Source organism: Crinia signifera, chromosome 2 (genome assembly GCF_055691185.1).
Source record: "Crinia signifera chromosome 2, ASM5569118v1, whole genome shotgun sequence".
NCBI classification, from domain to species: domain Eukaryota; kingdom Metazoa; phylum Chordata; class Amphibia; order Anura; family Myobatrachidae; genus Crinia; species Crinia signifera.
The window spans coordinates 31,313,905-31,335,523 of NC_139218.1; the positions used below are offsets into that span (position 1 = coordinate 31,313,905).

Sequence of the window (21,619 nt, forward strand, 5' to 3'; positions counted from 1 at the left end):
CCCTACATATAAAAATAATAATACATTTCTGCCCAGATGTATTTAAGCAGGAACAGGTGTTCTCCGATAGTAGCCCAGCACTGGGATGTAAAAGTAAAGTGACTGCATTGGTGATTGGTTTACTTTATACTGCAGACCTAGTGCAACTGGCTGCTATCGGGGAGGGATCCAGAGGCAGGGCCGTTTCTAGAGGCGGACAAGCCGTGCAGCAGCCCGGGGCGCCGCACGGCTTGTCCGCCTCTGAAACAGCCAGGGCGCCCGGCAGTCTCCCCCAACGCCGCTAACGCCGCTGTAGCCGCCGCCTCCTCCTCCCTTCCTCCTCCTCCGCCGCTCTGTGTCCCCGGCCGGTCCGACTCCACGCACGACAGTGCATAAGCGGAGGCTGAGATTTCCCTGGAAAGGGGAGGGGAACGCATTGTGCGTCTCTCCTTCCCCTCGCTCACGTCACTGGGCTGCCGCTGTCAGCCAATCAGAGCTCGGGCGCGAGGTATGAATGGCTGACGGCTCAGCTCAGGTACACACACTGAAGGGGAAGGAGAGGCACGATGCGCTCCCCTCCCCTCGGAAGCAGCGGAAGCAGCGGCAGCAGAGGCAGTGAAGTGAGTTTGGCATTGTGGGGGCATATGTGTGGCGCTGTGGGGGCACATCTGGCACTGTGGGGGCACATCTGGCACTGTGGGGGGCATATATTTGTGTCACTGTGGGGGCATATGTGTGGCGCTGTGGGGGCACATCTGGCACTGTGGGGGCACATCTGGCACTGTGGGGGCATATATTTGTGGCACTGTGGGGGCATACATTTGTGTCACTGTGGGGGCATACATTTGTGGCACTGTGGGGGCATACATTTGTGGCACTGTGGGGGCATTTATTTGTGGCACTGTGGGGGCATTTATTTGTGGCACTGTGGGGGCATTTATTTGTGGCACTGTGGGGGCATTTATTTGTGGCACTGTGGGGGCATTTATTTGTGGCACTGTGGGGGCATTTATTTGTGGCACTGTGGGGGCATTTATTTGTGGCACTGTGGGGGCATTTATTTGTGGCACTGTGGGGGCATTTATTTGTGGCACTGTGGGGGCATTTATTTGTGGCACTGTGGGGGCATATATTTGTGGCACTGTGGGGGCATATATTTGTGGCACTGTGGGGGCATATGTGTGGCGCTGTGGGGGCACATCTGGCACTGTGGGGGCATATATTTGTGGCACTGTGGGGGCATATATTTGTGTCACTGTGGGGGCATAGCTGGCACTGTGGGGGCATATTAGTAAACGGCATCAGTTGTGCGGCAGCGGCACATGGGGCATAATGTGTAATGGGCATTACGATGTGGGGAGTATTGTGTAATTGCCATCACATTGTGGGGTCTAATGGGCATCATGGTGTGCGGCGTAATGTGTAATTGTCATCACGGTGTGCGACATAATGTGTAATTGTCATCACGGTGTGCGGCGTAATATGTAATCGTCATATCAGTGTACGGCGTAATGGGTAATTGTCATCACGGATAAATAGTGTATAATGATTTAAGTAGCCTGTCATTGTTTGGCCTTGATCTGTGAGGCGTACTAGGTCACTGTGTGGCCTTCAGCCGGCCAACTTAAGTGCGGGAGGACAATAACAATTCCTGCAGTAACCAATGTCTGGTCATGCAGGTTGCAAAAGTGTGATATAAGGTAATTGTTTTCCTGCTAGACCACGCCTTATATTAAGCCACACCCCTTTTAAAATTAAGCCACACCCCCTATTTCGGCGCGCGTCTACGGCACGCACAATTTCTATGATACCATGTTATGTTTTTGTTTTTTGTTTTTGGGGGGGGGGGGGGGGGGGCGCATTTTGATTTCTTCGCCCTGGTAGCTAAATTGTCTAGAAACGGCCCTGTCCAGAGGATGCCTCTCCCTGTAAATTAAGCAATAAGTAACCTATAGACTTAAATGACTAGCACCATAACTATTGAGATCCGAGGCAGGGAAATATATTCAGCTGATACATACATTATATGAGTATCTCTCTGAAAAAGTTTGCTTTTAGGGGATTTTCCATAAAATGGGTATAATCAAAGCCCCCAAAATATAGCTGTAACATGTAAGTTACTAACCTTCATGTTCCGTAGAAGACAAAGAGACAGGATACACTTATAGCGCCCACCCTGGCTGAGACTGTGCATTGCGGGTAATAACTGATGACTGTTCCCACTTACAGGGAACAATTTCAGCTAAACCAGGTGAAAACTGGTAGTGTGTGCCTGTAGGTGCCCCAGGGGGGTCGATTTGGTCCAAAGATGTGAGAGAAGAGGGACAAAGTGGGAGCAAAGAGGAAAGGTGGATGGAAACATATGGAGTGGGAGGTACGCAAGAGTCGGGGCTGGTCAGAGATGAGGAGCCTGCCCACAATAACTAAATACATACTGTAGGTGTCAGGAGAAGCCGCGGTGGCACATGGTGGGTTCTCTACTCACCCTTCCGTGCCTGCCAGTGGCTCTCCTGTGGTACACCTGTCCCGTCCTGTCTGCGTGTCCAGTCCGGCCTACCCACCCGCTGGGTGTCACGCCAGTACCCTCCGACTCCTCGCTACCGTCTGGCCACGGGGCCAATCAGCCTCCTGTTCCACTCCCGCCAACTCTTTCAGCTTCATTATACTGTACCAGTCATCCTTCACGTCTATCAGTTTCGCAAGTTTGGAAGCCTCAGTACCTTCACCACCTCATTACCATAGTCCAGTCCATCCATCTTCAAGTACATTTTTTCTTAGCATCAATCAACCGTCATTCCACCACAGCTCTTCAGAGACTTTCCACTACTCATTCGCAAAGAGCGACATCCTGTGTTAAGGACATTTTTCGTTAAAGACTTTTATTTAATTTCTTTCTGCTCAAAGAAATATTTGAGTGCCGTGGTTCCTTTAAGAAACATTATCTTATTGTGTAACCTTTATGAAACCGTCTATAATTAAACCAGAACGATTTAATACGACCTCTGCGAGTCCTAGAGTGGTTCCTGAGCACCACACGAACCCTCCCAGTCCTCCACCTTTGACAGTAGGGTTTGGAACTAGGTACAGGGGAAGGATTTACCAAGAAGCTGGTGCAAAAGGTCTGTGTGGAAAGGAAGGAGATGGAGCTGCCAGATAGGGTAATATCTTTGACCAAGGCTACAAACAATCTTCCCTTGTTAAACCAAAATGGCTGAACTGTCCCCAATGACCCAATATCTTCATTGGTGCCTCTTATTAGTTGGGGGGGGGGGTGATCTGTGGTGGAATACAGACAGGTATCCCCATCGTACCATCTTAGCTGTGCACCATCCTCTTTGTCCTTGCATTTTTTTTTATGTGTACCTTGTCTACAGGGGTGTAACTAGGATATCTTTGGCTGTATAGCAACAATTTGAAGATGTCTTCAGTGCTTCTAGAGGCAACTCTCTGCATTGCAGTTATTCTGTTTATTAACTCTTAATAAAGCCTTGGTTATTATTATACCCCAGAGCAGTTTTCTAGTTCATTTTAATCCCCATAAAAGTGCCCTTGTTCATTTTATTCTCAACATCAGTGCTCCCGTTTATTTTAGCCACCAAAGTGATCTAATTCAAATGATACCACATAATGCAGAACTTCACATTATGCCACAAAGTGCCCCAATTCATATTATGTCATAGTACCCAGGACAGTTTTAACAGCATTCTAGGCTATGGTAAAAGCAAGGCACTAGGGCCTCCACCGGAGAGAAGTGGTCTCAGTCGGAGCTTGTACAACAGAGGCCTCCTCCTTTTTTTAAAGCTCCTCCTAATACAGTGAATGGTGAAAGCTCCAGCCACCAACCAATCAGCTTACTGAAAGCCATCACTGTCTGGCTGCAGGCTGAAAGGCAGCTAGAGAATGGTGCCTGACAGTGCCGGCTCATGAGGAGGGGCTGCAGCATAGTTTAAATTTGAAATAGGGGAGAAACACCAACTACCACCAACTGCCATTCCAAACTGATGGCTGATTCACTTATATTCAGCATTCAGGTAATGCAGCCAACCGCATCACCTAACCATCCATTGGCTGCATTTCCTGAGATTTCACCCCTCCAATAAGATCTGGACATTGCATATGGGACGTTTTTGCCTCGTTCCTAATTCACCAGCTGATCAAGTAGGAGTTGAAAATATAGAGCAACATCAAGGGACCTATTAGAGCCACGTTTGTGAACGTGGGACGATACCAAACCCTCCACCAATATATACAGATCCCATCAGCCACCTTATCCCCATGTAATGGTAATACATACAACCATCAAAAATTTACATAGTTGGAAACCGTGATGCAATTTGAACATTTTATAGAAAATACAGATTTGGAGCTAAATGCTCTATTTAACTATCTGCCTGTGACACTTATTTATATTTATATTTATTTTTATCGTGTTATATATGTTTTTTTTTTTAAATATAATATTTTAAATTCTATTATCTTGTGATATTTCAGCCAGCGCTGGCACATTCTTTTTCTTTCATGTTTGGAAAATAACAGTTAGGAGCTGGTTGGTTGGTACTTTATATCCGTCCATCTTATCTCTCTACAAAGCTTAGTACATTTAGAACTACCCCAAAAAAACCTTTTAAGGAAAAATAACTGTACATAACTCCCCCAGTGTAATTGCTACACTACATATAGCATGCTCACATTAATCTTGATTATTTAAGAATAAGTATAAACACAATTGTTTTGTGATGTGTGATTGGTCAAGTTGTAGTGATTCCCAAATTGAACCTACCCTGTACAGTATATAGGCTTGAAATATATATTTTAGGGACACCTAGATATTTTAGAAATATTAGGTGAAATTCATTAGGATGAGAGATTCAGAAAGTGAGAGATTTGGTAAGAAATTTCCAGTTTTTTTAAAGCGTCAATCATTTACACTGCAAAATCAAACTGTAAAAAAAACTGGAAATGTCTTACCAAATCTCTCACTGTCTGATTCTCTCATCCTATTACATTTCACCCATAATTTTTATTAGAGATGTGCAGGCTCTGATTTACTCTGATTTACTCTGATTTCAAAGCAGGATCTTTTTGGCTATCAACTGTCAACAACTGTCATGTGATTTGGGATAGCCAATAATATCCTGCTTTGAAATCAGAGTAAATCAGAACCTGCACATCTCTAATTTTTATGTGTCAAAACCAGTTAGAATTTGGTCAAGATTCCTTGGTCTCTGCTTCATGTCTGTTCTTTATGTATCGTTAGAGCAGATGTCTGCGTGTTTTACACCCTCCCTGGTTAGTAGATTGTCATACATCCTCCAGTCAAATATATGCATTCCAAAGAAAACAAAAAGCTTTGCCTGGCCACATTATATAAGGGGTGCACATTTAAATATCAGGTGTCCCGAGTGTGATTAAAATGCGCCTGGAATTAGGGGGTGTGACTTGCCGGGGATGGGGTGTGGCCTATAATCGTGCCATCCCATGAGGCCACGCCCCCATTTTGACACTGTGGGTAAAGCGCTGTGGAATATGTGTGCGCTATATAAATAACTGTTAATAAATAAATGTATGCATCACATGCTTTATAGTTAGGGCTACTAGTAAGGCAAGGTAAATAAAGACATTTACAAGTGTCAGATTTAGATTTGGACAAGTCGCCCGGAAATGCAACCAAATTGTTTGCTCAGAGATAAACACAGATAAAATGCATCTATGCAGCTGCTGTGTCCTCATCCATGTATTAGTGAATGCAGCCGTCATCAGTACCGGTGTAGTGCACAAGTGCATTTACACCAGTTCTATTTTTGGTGCTACAGCTCCATATGAAATCAGACAGATCACTGTGTATGAATGAATAGCCCTGAATCGCCCAGATTTCTGCCCACAGAGCACTTACCATACACTGTAAGCCCTGTTTCCCCCCACATATGCTCCCCATCAATAAGAGATGGGGTACTTGTGTATTATCACGGCGCCCCCGATGTAGGTCGTGCGATGTTTTAATCGCATTGCATCGCATGCCATGCACCCGATGGCATGCGATGCGATTTTTGCCCCCTATGCGATGAAAAATTGTATGTAATTGTATATGGCATACAATGCCATACAATGCGATGCGATTTAAAATTGTATAAGCACCCAAATGGGTGCTTACAATTTTAAATGCACCCCCACGCCACCCCCCCCCCCACTATAAACGTGAACCCGAAGCGTGGCGAGGGGCGGCGGTACGCGTCCTCCGACCTTTTCATACCCCCGCTATCCACGTCGGCGTGGAGTTGAGAATAGAAAGTATGGCTCGAAGCGTGGCCCGAAGCGTGGCGAGCGCAGCGAGCCCCGCGCTTCGGGCTCGGTGGCTCGCTGCGCTCGCCACACTTTCTATTCTCAACTCCACACCGACGTGGATAGTGGGGGTATGAAAAGGTCAGAGGACGCATACCGCCGCCCCTCGCTGCGCTCGCCATGCTTCGGGTTCACGTTTATAGTGGGGGGTGGGGGTGGCGTGGGGGTGCATTTAACATTGTAAGCACCCATTAGGGTGCTTATACAATTTTAAATCGCATCGCATTGTATGGCATTGTATGCCATATACAATTACATACAATTTTAAAATTGTATGCCATTGTACAATATCGCATACCATCGCATGCCTTTTGGTATGCAATGCGATGGGTGCCGTGATAATACACAAGTACCAGAGATGGTGTATGACTCTGATATGCCGCTAGTTGCTCAAAGACAAACATCACACAATCTGTCCACATAACGAACATGCTTCTGAATAAGCCCCTGGGTGTCTCTGTAGTACAAGCTGGAGGCTGCATCTTCCACATTAACAAATTGCAATGGCGCCATGTAACAGTTGTATTTTAATTGTTCCCTCCTGATTAACATAATTGATCTGTTAATGCTGATGAGAAATATCTGTAATGGAAATCCAGCCATTACAAGGACTTGTAGGGAAGATCCTGCAGACCACAAATTCACTGGGATCCAGTGGCACCAATGAAGCATGGATCTCAAAAACAATTGTTCAACTGTTTACCTTCAGTGTGATTAAGTAGCACATCAATGTAAGACATGCAGATGTATTTAATTGGGTCACTCATTTTCATAGTTGATTACTCTCTTGGAATGTACCGGAGATGAAGGGAGGACTTTGCATAACCCAAACTGTCTCAGTTGTATATGTTGCTACTTGGGCTGGTTACTGTTAATTGTGCAAACCCATAATTGCCAGTCAGTGAGTTGGGATGTGGGTGAGGCTTAATTATATGATTGTCTGCCCCTTCCATGATACAGATCGTTACCCCAATCACGAGGGTTGTAAATTCATACAATGAGGGGTCCGAGCTGGGTCATCTGATTAGTCCTCCGATGCAGCTGCCTGGACCCCCTGTACAGCTGCGAGGAGGAGGGTACATTAGTGTGGGGGGAGTGTGCACTCAATTCTACGTTTTTCCCCATTGGTGTTAGGTGCTGTGGGTGGGTCCCTGCTTCCCACAGTTCACATTCACCAATTTACACTCAGTTCCACCACCCCAGCAGCACCAACACATGGATAGGGTGGACCATAGCCTCCTGGACTACTGCTTCTTCCTGCATCATGTAAAACCTATAGCAATGGAAAAAAAAATATTTTGCCCCCCTTTAGGGCTGGCATCTGGATACAACTGCCTTCCATTGTCTCCTGTATTTATGTACCCGCTGCCCAAAGGGCATGATTAAAGGTTCCAGCCAGGTGCCCTAGGCTAATACACATGTACTGTAGCTCCCCTTGCTATGCTGCTAAACTCAGGTGTATGAACACTAAGGAACTCACCAGTCATACTGCCCATGTGCATATAACGAAGGCTATACAACTGGCATGTAGGATCTAATGCTTGTGGTAGGTGAGGGAGACTTTGGCTTAAGGCTGCCCAGCTGGTGCTGTAGCCCAATGTACATAAAGTAATGGTTCCATCAGTAAGTTACATTGGCACGGCCACCTGGCAGTCACCTTAATAACTTTACCCCCCACAGTACATTGGGACGGGTGATAGCTACCAAGCATGGAATGAATAAGGCCTTCATTTTTTTCCTCGCCTGTCATCTGCAAGGCCCCCCCCCCCCTCTCCAGTCCTGGCACCCTAGGCTGCAGCCTAATTAGCCTATCGGTTCACCAGGTGCTGGCTGCCCAACTCTACTTCTAGTACTGCACCTCTGTATCTTGTGGGCACAAGGCAAGAAAATAAGTCAAGAATGTTGGTTTTGTGTTTAGATTTACTCCAGAATTCCAATCCATTAGCATCCAGTACCTAACTATCTCATAAATCAGCAAAGCTATTGCCTATTGGAGCATGCACACAATGATTCAGTAGAACACATGAAGGGGGACATTTACTAAAGATAGGAGTTCTTCAGTATCATACCCTCCAACATGACCCATCCCATTAGGTACAAAATGATCTGTTCCTGGACTTCCCTGCCAGTGGCAGTTACAGATGTGAGCCTGCAGCACAGTCCAATATTCAAAAAGGGGAGCCACACCTACTGCCACTCCATAAATCACTGTCCTGGACTCACTGACAGTTGTTGTGACCCCCCTCTTTGAATATTGGACTGTGCTGGAATACCTTCTAGAAGATACTAGATAGTATCTGATTGGTTTCCCATAGCAACATCTCATCAGAAATAGAACTCCCGTCTTAGTACATGTCCCCCCCAAGTGTAACGGAATTAAGTACATGTGTTAGCTGACTCAATTCTACAAGTCTTGGACTATTTTCCTTTCTTTAACAGAAAATATCCTAGAGAAAGAATTAGGAGACAGATCAGAGCCAGATTATGGTAAGAAACTATATAAAGCGTTCCAGTTGTACGGCAAATATCCAGACACCAGACACAAGGAATAACTCAGTTATAAAGGACATTTTTATGGCGGTATATAAAGAGGGGAAAAAATAGCAGAAGATAATAACTGTGCATGGTTCTGAAATGTTCCCTTCTGTTTCGTTGTAATTCGATTTCCAGACGTGATGCAATGTTACCGTACACGGAGCTTGATTTCAGATTTGCGCAGTTTGCTTATATATACTGAGACACATGAGAACTACATGTATAAAACATATGTTCCGCTGAAGAGCAAAAGGAAAATAAGAAGCTGAATGAATGAATGTCAACAGGACAGGTTACACTTATATATTGAGCAGATGTTTATTTAACAAAGGTCATTCAAGTCCATGTGAGATGGGTGACTGAGTAGGCTGCTTCCACAATAGGAGCTTATTTATTAAGCTGAGGAATAGCCCAATCTCTTTGCATGAGTGACTTTGGAGATAGCTGATAAATCTCTTCAGAGGCTACAACCATGCTAATCATTTCAGTAGACCCTTCCAATGAAAAAATTTGCCCATTTTCCTCAGCAAAAGAAAAAGGATTCAATAAACAAAATTCGGTACTTATGTAGTATCTGGACGCCCGATTATCGCATCGCATCCGACCAAATCGCATGCGATGCGATGCGATGGACCCGATTTTCCATAGGATTCTATGGGAAAAAGGGTCCTTTTCATTTCCCCACTCGCTTCGGGCTCGGTGGCTCGCTGCGCTCGCCACAGGTTTATATCCAACTCCGTGCGTAGTTGGATAGTGGGGAAATGAAAAGGACCCTTTTTCCCATAGAATCCTATGGAAAAATCGGGTCCATCGCATTGCGTCGCATGCGATGTGATTTGATGGACCCGATTTTTTAATCGGGCATCCAGATACTACATAAGTACCCAAAATTCTTCATTCGCTGTGTTTCTTGGGGTATGGGTCACTGGATTGACCCAATTTAGGTTGACATGCATTGGGTGGACCACTTAAGGTCGACGGGCCTTAGGTCGGCATCTGAAATTAGTCGACATGGCTAAGGTCGACAGGGTCGGAAGATCAACAAAAGCATTAGTTCAAAAATAGGACGGTTGAAAGTCAAAAGGTCAACGTGAGTTTTTCACATTTTTTTTGTTCCCCGAATGTCTAAAAAAAATATGTGAAAAACTCGACCTTCCCATTGTTGACCTAATGCTTGTGTCGACCTTCCAACCCTGTGGACCTTAGCCATGTTGACCTACTACAGTGGTCCACCCAATGCATGTCGACCTTAATAGAGTCACCCTAATGACCGTACCCCATTTATTTTTACCAGTGGAACAGAAAGTCTGAGTAAAGGTGCCCGTGACTGCTTTCTACTGTATGTGTGGCGCCATCTTATTGAAGATAGCACAGGGAAAATGGTGCCGGCCACAGCACAGATACAGATGGAGCAGCTCTCAATGGAGCTGCTCCTGGTGATAGTATCGCCAATAGCTGCTGTGCGCCATCCGACAGAAGGGGGCGTGCGCATGCATGAGAAGCTTGTGCGCCCTGTTCTGTAGAAGCCTCCCGCCGGCCTCTGCCGGCTCCTCCGTTGCCCCCCTGCAGCCTCCACTCACCATGCTGATGGGGACGAGCTAGCGTGTGAGACGCGCACGCTGCACCGTCAGATGGAGCTCAGGACATCTGGCGATCCTGCAGGCTGGCTGGCTGCAGGTGCTCCATCTGTATACTCGGGAGAGGAGGGGTGGGGCTTGAGGATTGTCAGCGGTAATGGACCTGGGCTCCCACTGAGTGCCCCCCATGTGTTAATTAGTACCTGTGCATACATAAAACAACTAGCCAGAATACAGGTCAACAGTCATTAGGTCGATACCATATGTCAACAGGTTCAAAAGGTCAACACACTTTTTAAATTAGTACGTTTATTTACTATGCATGTGAACATCTATTCCGAAACGTAAACTGTGACAAGTGAAGCAAATCACCATACCCAAGGTCTGGCGAGTGAAACAACCCAAAAATAATTTTCATGTCACCCTTTTGAGCCAGTAGACCTTCAGCACTGCCGATCTTTCATCTGTCGACTTTTTGTACCCATGTGCCACTCGACATGGCTCAGCTGCCATGGCTAAGATCTGTATTATTGCTAGATAATCACCCCTCTCGCCACATTTTAGTAAATAGGGCATACAGTTGATTTTCAGATGTGTCCTCATCAGGGTCAATGTGGGGGTGCCCCGCCGCTCACCCACTCAGCGCGCGCGGGGGGGTGATGCGGCCGGCACCGACGATCGAACGTCCGCCTCTCCCCCAGCACCCGAATCCCATCACTAGCATGTGAGGGTATGTGGGAATGGGGCAATGATTTCTCTATACCTTCGGTAATAAAAGTCAGTCTAAACTAACTTTTATTTCAGCCGCAGATCACCGAAAAGGGGGCGGGGCGCCGATGTCATGTGATAAGTATTCTCATGGCTGCCCCCACAGATTCTGGTGCCTTAGGCCACGGCCTAATGGCCATTCCCCCATTAGGCAGCTGTTTACCACTTCTATGAGTAGGGCAGTGAGTGACAGTGAGGACTAAAAACTGCTTACCCACCACCATCACTGGACACTGCTGCCCGCGTGTGGGACAGTCCCAAAAATGTGACTGTCCTGTGAAAATCTGCACATTTGGGAGGTATGGGTTGCCTGATAAATGATCCAGCTCCAGGCACTGCACCAGGCTTGGGGTGATATGGACGAGATTCACAGCTGATGGCCCCTAAAATGCTTCTTCTCACTCTTGTGGCTTCATTCTCCTGCCACTTACTGGGTCATAGGGTTGACACTAATATGGTTGACATAGGTTGTCCACTATTGGTCGACTGACCGTAGGTAGACACATGGGAAAGGTTGACATACCTTAGGTAGATGTGGTAAAATGGTCAACACAAACAATAGGTCTTCATGGAAAATGCAGACATAAAAAGATCGACGTGAGTTTTTCACGGTTTATGTTGTCTATATATCGACATAACTTGTCATGGACGCCGTATAAGTGTACCGCATGACTCACATTGCTTGGGGCACGGTACCTCGCTACGCGCAGCACACTATTAAAATCTAATGCTATGCCCACTCGGATGGAAAGCTATGAAAAACACCTTTAAAAAAACAAAAACTCAACCTTTTGACCATGTCGACCTAATAAATGTTGACCTTTTTCAAGCATCGACCTATGGCCTGTCGACCAATAATGGTTGACCTTTTGACTGTCGACTTTATTAGTGTCGACCCGCCAACTGCATTCCACTTACTTGCTTCCTGGCAGCATATGGGAGGCAACATCCCATCTTCAACAGAATTCCCATCATAGTAAATTTAACCTCTAGAGCAGGCATGTCCAAACTATGACCCCCCCAGCTGTTGTGAAACCACAAGTCCCATGATGCTTTGCCACCGTTTTTCTCTTAGGGCAGTGGTTCCCAAACTGTGTGCCGTGGCTCCCTGGGGTGCCTCGGGACACATGCAGGGGTGCCGCGGCTTGGTGGTCCAGGACCAACTCAAATTATTAATGGTTAATTATTTAGGAGCAAAACCAGTGCTGGTGGCTGCCAATCATGGAATGTGTACAAACAGAAGCAAATCCTGCCCTTTACCACATAACTGCCGCTAAGAATCGCATATACACCCAATCTAATTAATTTTTTTGGACCTGGGGTGCCGTGAAAAAAATTCTGATTCTCTAGGGTGCCGTGAATCAAAAAAGATTGGGAACCTCTGTCTTAGGGAATGCTAAAACTGTAGCAAGGCATGCTGGGATGTGTAGTTTCACAACAGCTGGATGGCCACAGTTTGGCTAGGTGTACCCCTACTCACAGGAAGCAGAACATTGCATAAACACTGCAGATTGAATCAAATATATAATAATAATAATAATAATAATAATAATAATAATAATAATAATACATTTTGCTTGTGATTTCCAGACCCACTGTCTCCTGTCACAACTGACATACCGTTTGCAACAGGCCGGCCAGAGGACTCCTCTCGTGTCGTGGTGGCGGAAACAGGTGATTTATGTGTATTAACGTGAAACTACTCGGCTAAAATTCATTTGTGAGGGCGGACTGCTGACTACATTTTCCAATAAGACCGGCAGCGTGCAGTAAATATTCCCGTAATATAGTTGTCAGGCTGGAGAAAACCACCAGCGTGTGCTGTATTTCAAAGCAGTAATTAAGGCTCCAAAAGCAGACGATCATTTATTAATTATCAATACTCTGAAATGCTGAGGTAAATGTAATTATATTGCTGTTTAAGCAGAGAACGTTATGTATGAAATGTAAACTGTGACTGTGTAATACTCATACATTGGTTCTATCTTCCTGTTTTCTAGGACTAATGCCGAATTTAATCTACGTTATTATACCCACTATCCCATTGCTGCTGCTGATACTGGTGGCGTTCGGAACCTGCTGTTTCCAAATGCTGCATAAAAGGTAAAGGTGAACCTTTCATAATATTACATTGTAATGCAAGGTATTCATAGTCCAAATACGAATGTCCCATCTTGGTTAACAGAATAAATTATTTCTAGTTAAATCCAATTTCCAATTGTAAAGCGCAACGGAATATGCTGCGCTATATAAGAAACGGTACTTGTGTCGTTTCACGGCGGCAGCTCTACGCTACGTTTTCAACGTAAATAATAATAATAATAATAATAATAATAATAATAATAATGACGGCTTCAGAGAAGGGGCTGCAGCACAGACCAAAATTCAAATAGGGGAACCACACCCACTGCCAGTGAGTCAGTTTGGAATGGCAGTTATGGCAGTTGCTGTGCCTTCTCGCTTTAAATTTTGAACTGAGCTGCTGCCCCACCCCTGCCAGTGACCCATTTCTACACTTTTGTTATGTGATTATGTTAAGATCAGGGAATAAGGCATTTGAAATCTGCTAAATAGGCACAAGAAAGGATTAAATATTAGGCCAGTCCTGTCTGATGATCCAAGAACATTAGGCCATTATTCAGTATCCACCAATGTTGATAATTGATACTATGCCCTAGAGCAGTGGTATCCAACCTAGGTCCTCAAGTAACCTTAACAGTTCAGGTTTCCAGTGTGGCTGTCGTAACGGCCGCTACCAGCGGGTGTGCTGCTCATCCTCTCGGTGGCGGCTTTCCTTGCGCTGGATGGGGGTCTGACGCCTTGTTGGAGTTCGGAGGTCTCGGCGGGGGCTCAGTGGCAGCGGTCTGTAGGAGATATGTGGTTTGGTTTCTGGTCCGCCATCTTGGATATGCGCAAAAGTGCCATAGGCCAGTCTGCAATCCTTTCTGTACTACCTGACTCTCAGCCTATGGGGATGAAGTCCTGGGTATATAGCCTGGCCTCTCTGAACCTGAAGCTGCCAGTCCAAAGTGTCTCCTGAGTTGTGCACTTCCTGGAGTCTGCAGATTCCCTAGGCATCTGCTGGTCACTCTGCTCAGCCTGCCACAGATTCTTCCTGAGGTTCCGATTCTGGCTAACTCACTGGTGATACTTCCTGCTCCTGTCGGTGTCAGTACTTATATTGTTCATATGGACAACCCAGTGCTACCTCTATGCTTTTGGCTCCCCCCCCCCCCCATGCAATTTTTTTATCTTTCAAGTCCAAGTTGTTTTAGAGACTGTTGCTATTTTTAAAGTCCAAGTTTTTATCAGAGACTTTTATTAATATTATTATTCAAAGTCCAAGAAGTTATTGCGATTATTATTTTTATTATTATTATTCAAAGTCCAAGAAGTTATTGCGGTTATTATTTTTATTATTATTATTGAAAGTCCAAGAAGTTATTGCAATTATTATTTTTATTATTATTATTCAAAGTCCAAGAAGTTATTGCGATTATTATTTTTATTATTATTATTCAAAGTCCAAGAAGTTATTGCGATTATTATTTTTATTATTATTATTCAAAGTACAAGAATTTATTGCGATTATTATTATTAAAGTCCAAGAAGTTATTGTGATTATTATTTTTATTATTATTCAAAGTCCAAGAAGTCATTGTGATTATTATTCGAAGTTTAAGAAGTCTTTTGTCTTGTACAGTATATTCTAAAGTTGGCTTATAATGTTTATGAACAAGAATTTCATAAAACTTTCTTGCTTTACTTCTTGTCGTCTGTCTCCATTACTCCTGCTACACCTCCAATTCCATCAAACACTACAATTGAGACATCAAGGTCACCTGTATATCATCAACAACTGTCAAATTAAAAAAATCCACAGGTGACCTGGAAAATGCAAACTGTTGGCGGTACTTGCAATGCAATGCAGTATGGCCACCAACCAACACTGCGCGGAAATACTGTGTTACAGAGGAATTCTCCTTAGCAAAAGTTATAGCTGTAAAAATGTCATTTTTTAAAGTTTATTAAATCAGACTCGTCTTGGGAATAGATGTCTCGTGCAAAATCGAGATAGCAAGTTGCTATCAGTTTTCAAACCTACTGTAGTTGTATCCACTTTTCAAGTTGACCCAAAATAACCTCTAAATTGTAACTTTTTAAGCGCATTTTTTTTAGCATTCACTCAAGATTGTAGATGGCTGATAGGAAGTGAGTGTAGTGAATTGGAGCTGGCACCTCATGAATTGGAGCCTATAAAAAGTAATTCACTATTTTAAGTTGAAATTTATTTAAATAATTGCAAAGCGTAACTCCATATAACTCAATATAAAAGAAGAAGAACAGGGCAATTCTGTATTTCCCAGCAAGCAGCTAGGAAACTCATGCAGAAGGAACATCGAACGATGAAGATAATTAAATTCTGCTATGTGTAATTACAATAAATCTACTATTTCAGATTTTTCTATTCGTTAAAACAAACATAATAAGAATCCTAAAATAAAAGTGACTATATATTAAAGAAAATGACCAATAACTTTCACAGATGGCATCATAGCCACATACACATTTTCTTAGAGGTTACTCATTTTTGCTACTTAGAAGGTGCTGTTAAGTGCTGACCAGGACAGGTCTGGTACAGGAACCGGTTGATATGTCGACAATAGGAATGGCAGCTCCAGCACGTTTTTTCAATCCCAGGATTCAGGATTGAAAAATTTGTAATCCTGGAATTTCCAGGAGATACGGGATTGAGGGGCAGATTTATTAAACTTGGAGAAGAGATAAACTGGAGATAAAGCGGAGAAAAGGTAAAAGGAGATAAAGCACCAGCCAAACAGCTGTGTTTGAAAAAGACAGTTGGGAGCTAATTGGCTTTCCTTTTACCTTTTCTCCGCTTTATCTCCAGTTTATCTCTTCTCCATGCTTAATAAATCTGCCCCACAGTTTGTCAATGAATAGACAAACTCTAATCTCCCTTCCCCACCCACTGGCCTGCCGTGTCACTTACACCAGGACTGGCCGGTGGTGGGGCGGCAGCAGGACCCTTCTTGGGTAGGAGTGCAGGGGCAAACGCAGGATTTTCAGAAGGGGGTTTCCAGAGGGGCGGAGCAAAGCACGGAGATAGACACTTAGGTGACCCAGTATATGCCGGGTCAGTTAAAGTATTATAGATAGACCAAATGTATATAAATAATAATAATATATATATATTTATATACACACACACACACATATAAATATAACAGCGGTGTAGACCCCTGAGCATAGCAATGTATTGGGGCCCCTACCGATCCTCCAGCGGTAGGGGTGGGGGAAGCTTTGATGTCCCGCGGGTGGTAGGGGGTATTATATCAACCGCTCAGCATGTAGGGCCTGGATCAGTAATTTCCACTTATTACCCCTTTACTGTACAGATGGTGGGAGATGGGGTGGGAGAAGGGGGCATTCGGCTGAATGAAGGGGCCCTGATACATATCTTCCAGGGTTATACAGGATGTTTAATATGCAGAGGAGGGGGTGTATAGTGGAGTGGGCTTATTATTCATAATTTTCTGTTGGGAGGACAGCTTGCTTGACTGCAGATATCTCCAGTTCCCGGAAATAGATTTCTTAGATTTTAATGGAATTAAAAACTAGAGAATCCCTCCTACCAAATGTTATGAGGGACTAGGGGATCAGAGTTCAGGAGGCAGAGCAATCTGCCAAGGAGTATATAAAACTACATTCCAGGTGTGTGAAACTGGAGCAGTAACCAGCTGCTGGAAGGCTGATGTCTCAACAGTAGAGACAAACTGCTAGTGTCCATCAAAGGGGGAGAGTCCCAGCTTTTGGAATATACCCTCAGAAAAACTCTAAGTCAGACAGAACCTGAAATATCTGACTGGGAAGAGCAATTAACAGGCTTGGATGGGTACCACTAATTTGAAGTAGATATCTCCGGTTCCCAAGGGCCGATTTTTAAAATTCTTGTACCCATGGAAAGAGGTGACCCTCAGCTTTAAGGCTAGGGTCCTTAGACTCCTGGGGGGGTTCTGGGTACTCAGAACCCCCCCCCTGCCTGCGCTACTGGAGTGGTGCTGCAGCCGTGAGTGGCATGGTGTGCGGGCGCGGTAGGTAGGCGGTCTGCGCAGTGTGACCACTGACATCATGTCACTCTGCTTGATCCCGGTATTGGCCACCCTAGACAACAGTCAACAAGTAAACATCATATGACACCAAATGACACCCCAAATTTTAAAAACTCACAAGTTCCGTGTTGACCTTTTGCTTGTGTTGATCCACTTGTAGTGTTAACATTGTGCATGACACTCTTTTGTTGATGACCTATTTACTGTCCACCTGGACACTGTCAACCCTACCTGCCTGGTTCACATTAGAACAAGAGGTGCACTGCTGTAAATTGCTAATTTCTGTATCACTGTCCTCTTTACCAACGCAGTGGCAAACGCAGGATTTTCAGAAGGGGGTTTCCAGATGGGCTGAAAAAAAGCTAGGAGATGGACACTTAGGTGACCCAGTATATGCCGGGTCAGTTAAAGTATTATAGATAGACCAAATGTATATAAATAATAATAATTAAAAAAATATATATATATATACACATACATATACATATATACATACAGGGGCATCAACAGTAGCGTAGACCCCTGGGCATAGCAATGTATTGGGGCACTTACCGATCCTCCAGCGGTAGGGGTGGGGGAAGCTTTGATGTCCCCCGGGTGGTAGGGGGTATTATATCAACCGCTCAGCATGTAGGGACTGGATCAGTAATTTCCACTAATTACACCTTTACTGCACAGATGGTGGGAGATGGGGTGGGAGAAGGGGGCATTGGGCTGAATGAAGGGGTCCTGGTACATAACTTCCAGGGTGGTAGAGGATGTTTAATATGCAGAGGAGGGGTGTATAGTGGAGTGGGCTTATTATTCATAAGATATCTCCAGTTCCCAGAAATAATTTTTTTAGATTTTAATGGAATTACAAACTAGAGAATCCCACCTACTAAACGATATTGGGGACTAGGGGATCAGAGTTCAGGAGGCAGAGCAATCTGCCAATGAGTATATAAAACTACATACCAGGTGTGTGGAGCTGGAGCAGTAACCAGCTGCTGGAAGGCTGATATCTCTGGTTCTGGGCACAGTAGAGACAAGCTACTAGTGTCCCTCAAAGAGGGAGAGTCCCAGCTTTTGGAATATACCCTCAGAAAAACTCTAAGTCAGACAGAACCTGAAATATCTGACTGGGAAGAGCAATTAACAGGCTTGGATGGGGACCACTGCTTTGAAGTCAGATATCTCCGGTTCCCAAGGGCCGATTTTTAAAATTCTTGCACCCATGGAAAGAGGGGACCCTCAGCTTTCAGACTAGAGTCCTTAGACTACTGGAGGGGTTTCTGGGTACACAGAAACCCCCCTGCGTGCGCTACTGCAACAGTCCAATCAAAAAAACAGAGAAAGAAATTGATGATGATGATGATGTGTCTCTATAGTGCATGGGGTAGCCAACTCCAGTCCCCGAGAGCCACCAACAGTTTTTCCAGGTCTCCTCACAGAATCAAATAAAGTAATTAGCTGAACCTGTGGATCTTATAAGATGTGTCAGTGATTAATGAATACACCTGTGGACCAGATAGCTGGGATGGAAAACATGAACTGTTGGCAGCTCTCAAGGACTGGAGTTGGCTACCCCTGCTAAAATGGTACAGTATGTCACAGTTTCCCAAACACCACTATAACATTTCAGATTTTAAGGCTATCTGTGCTTGAGCACAGGTGACTTAATTAATACCACAATTTGCTTCAACGACTGTATCTGAAGCATGGATATTATTAAATCCTGGTTTCTAATGGCAGAGTTTGTGGAAACTTTGATGAACAGTACATGCTGTTTTCTTCCAACTGCTATTAATGGTTTATATTTTGATAATTGTCATGTGACTGCCATGTCACATGACATATTAGTAAGAAAAGATGTATCAAACCTTGGAAAGAGATATAGCAGAGCAGATACCCAAGCCATTTTGTATATTGAGCTAGATGGCAGAAGCGGATTCATTCTTAATTTTATCTCTCTCCAAAAACCAAATGTAATAGCCTCTATGTTTGGTGTCTAGGTGGGGTGAACCTTGTCTTGTAAATGATTGCCCCTTGAAAGATACCTCTGAGTTTGGCCATCATCCCTCATGGCCACCGAACTTGGAGGCTATTACATTTGGCCCAAGACTTAATACAGAGGCTTGATATCAGAGGGACTAGGGGTTAGAATTTACTGCACAATCACTCTACAACAGTGGTGGCCAAACCTGTCCTCAAGATCTACCAACAGTTCATGTTTTTCAGGCAACCTGTGGATCTATAGTAGGAATGAATGCAGCATGTTTGAAAATGTGACAGTTAGTAATGACTACAGCTGTGCACCAGCTAGGTGATTTGGAAAATGGGGACCATTGGTAGATCTCGAAGACCGGTTTGGCCACCCCTGCTCTACAATAATCTATTATTTATCTAATTATAAGAGCCTTAAGATCTCAAGTTTGAGAGATGAGAGACTCGGAACCCGTGTAAACAAAGCGATCGGCAAATCTCTACATGTGTTGGCCCCTTAAAAAGTGAAAAGAGGTGATGTTGCCCATACCAACCAATCAGATTCTGTAATTTTCTAGTATGTAATAGAGAAATAATAGACAGATTCTGATTGGGCAACATCCCCACTTTTCACTTTTAGAAGCATTAGTAAATGTACCCAGTGGCGTAACTAGATACATGTGGGCCCCGTAGCAAAAGTTTGGAAGGGCCCCTATTTATCACCTAATGCTGAAAAATCTATACAGAACATGTAACTTTAACAGTCAAAACAGGCCCCTCTCAGCTCTGGGCCCCATAGCAGCTGCACCCCCTGCACCTATGGTAGTTACGCCCTTGAATGTACCCCTTATGGGGTTCGATTTACTTTGACTATAGAAACAAATTCAATTAGAAAGTTAGTCAAAATCGAACCGTGTGTATCCCCATTAGAATCCGTTTCATGTTGAAGACAAATTTAGAAAAAAATAAAAACAAACAGTATATCTGAGTGTAGGTGTAAAATGTGTATACATTATATCAATATACAGGTCGAGTCTCCCTTATCCGTGTATTCCAAACACAGAAATATTCTGAAAACAGTGGTTTTTCATAATATTTTGGGGATTTTTTGTCCCCCCCGCCCCTTTTTTCATACTTACCTCGTCCCCCGATGTCCACGGCGGCCTTTAGGATCCTCTTCAGTGGCATCTCTGGTCCCACGGGTGCATTGCACGAGTGCGGGGCGTGCTGGTGATGTCACCGGCACACTCGTGCAATGCACCCCTGGGACCGTAGATGCCGCTGAAGAGGATCCTGAAGGCCACCGTGGATGCTGGGGGACCACCGAGGCACCACTGGGGGACCAGGTAAGTATGAAAAAAAAAATCCAAAATCTACAAAAGTCCCTTATCCAAACTGCTCGTAGTCCTGGGAATTTCGGATAAGGGATACTCAACCTCTATTGTAAAGATTATTGTATTTATGGTACTAGTAATGGATGGTATAATGTTTCCTATATCTGTTTTTAATTTATAGCAAAGAACGTTCAAAGACCAGCCCTACTCCATCTACTTTGTGGATATCAAAAGCTCCAAGAAGTGATATAACTATGGAGGTTTAGCAAAAAAATGACTTTGCTTATCACCAAAATGCAAGAACAATGTATTAGACTTTTTTTTTTTTTCTGGATCACTAAACTTTAAAGCTTCAGCTTGGAATGACTCTCACTGCATCAGCATATGATTCAGCAACAAGAACTAATGGCTCCCCCTTGAGGCACATTTTAAGAACAATTTTGTAATACTCATGTTTGATTCATAAGTAAACTGGAATCCGTGTCTTGCTACATTAAGAGAAATAATAAAACAAAATAAAAATAAAAAATCTATGCTTATTTCGCTGGTTGAAACTCTTCAATTACCATGCAATTGAGGAAATGGACAATTTCTCTTCCAATTTATATGGAGAAATGTTGGGTATGTTTGACATTCTTTGCAATAAGAATGATTGATTTGACTATAAACGTCCTGAATCCTTCTGTATTGTACTTTTTTGATGTACATTAAAGTGTATTGCTATGGAAGTGTATTGTTATAAACTAATTTATCTTTGCATAAAGGTTTGATAGAAAAATACACGTTTTATGTTTACCTGTCTTCCTTTATTACATTACAGGATGTAAAGATTGAGTATTGTCAGAATGTTTATTTACTTATAAAATAGGTTACAGTGTTTGAGGCCGGGGAAATGTTTGATCATTTTACATAAATACAATATAAAGCACACCTGCTATAAAATCTCGCTCACCATATACTACTGATGTGCACCCCCATGTTTTTGTTTTGG

At 43.9% G+C, this 21,619-nt stretch overlaps 1 protein-coding gene across 2 annotated transcripts in view; it reads left to right on the forward strand.

The window, feature by feature from the left end:
- Positions 1-21,408, forward strand: part of CHODL (chondrolectin) — a 90,747-nt gene extending 69,339 nt beyond the window's left edge. Inside the window, exons 4-7 of one of the 2 annotated variants that reach the window (XM_083171877.1) lie at positions 8,758-8,805; positions 12,789-12,872; positions 13,199-13,301; positions 20,810-21,408. In XM_083171877.1, coding sequence (XP_083028003.1) covers positions 8,758-8,805; positions 12,789-12,872; positions 13,199-13,301; positions 20,810-20,894 — 320 coding nt within the window. In that variant the 3' untranslated portion in view covers positions 20,895-21,408. The remainder of the gene's footprint in view (positions 1-8,757; positions 8,806-12,788; positions 12,873-13,198; positions 13,302-20,809) is intronic. The other variant, XM_083171878.1, reaches the window with a different exon arrangement.
- The last annotated feature ends 211 nt before the right edge of the window (positions 21,409-21,619 follow it).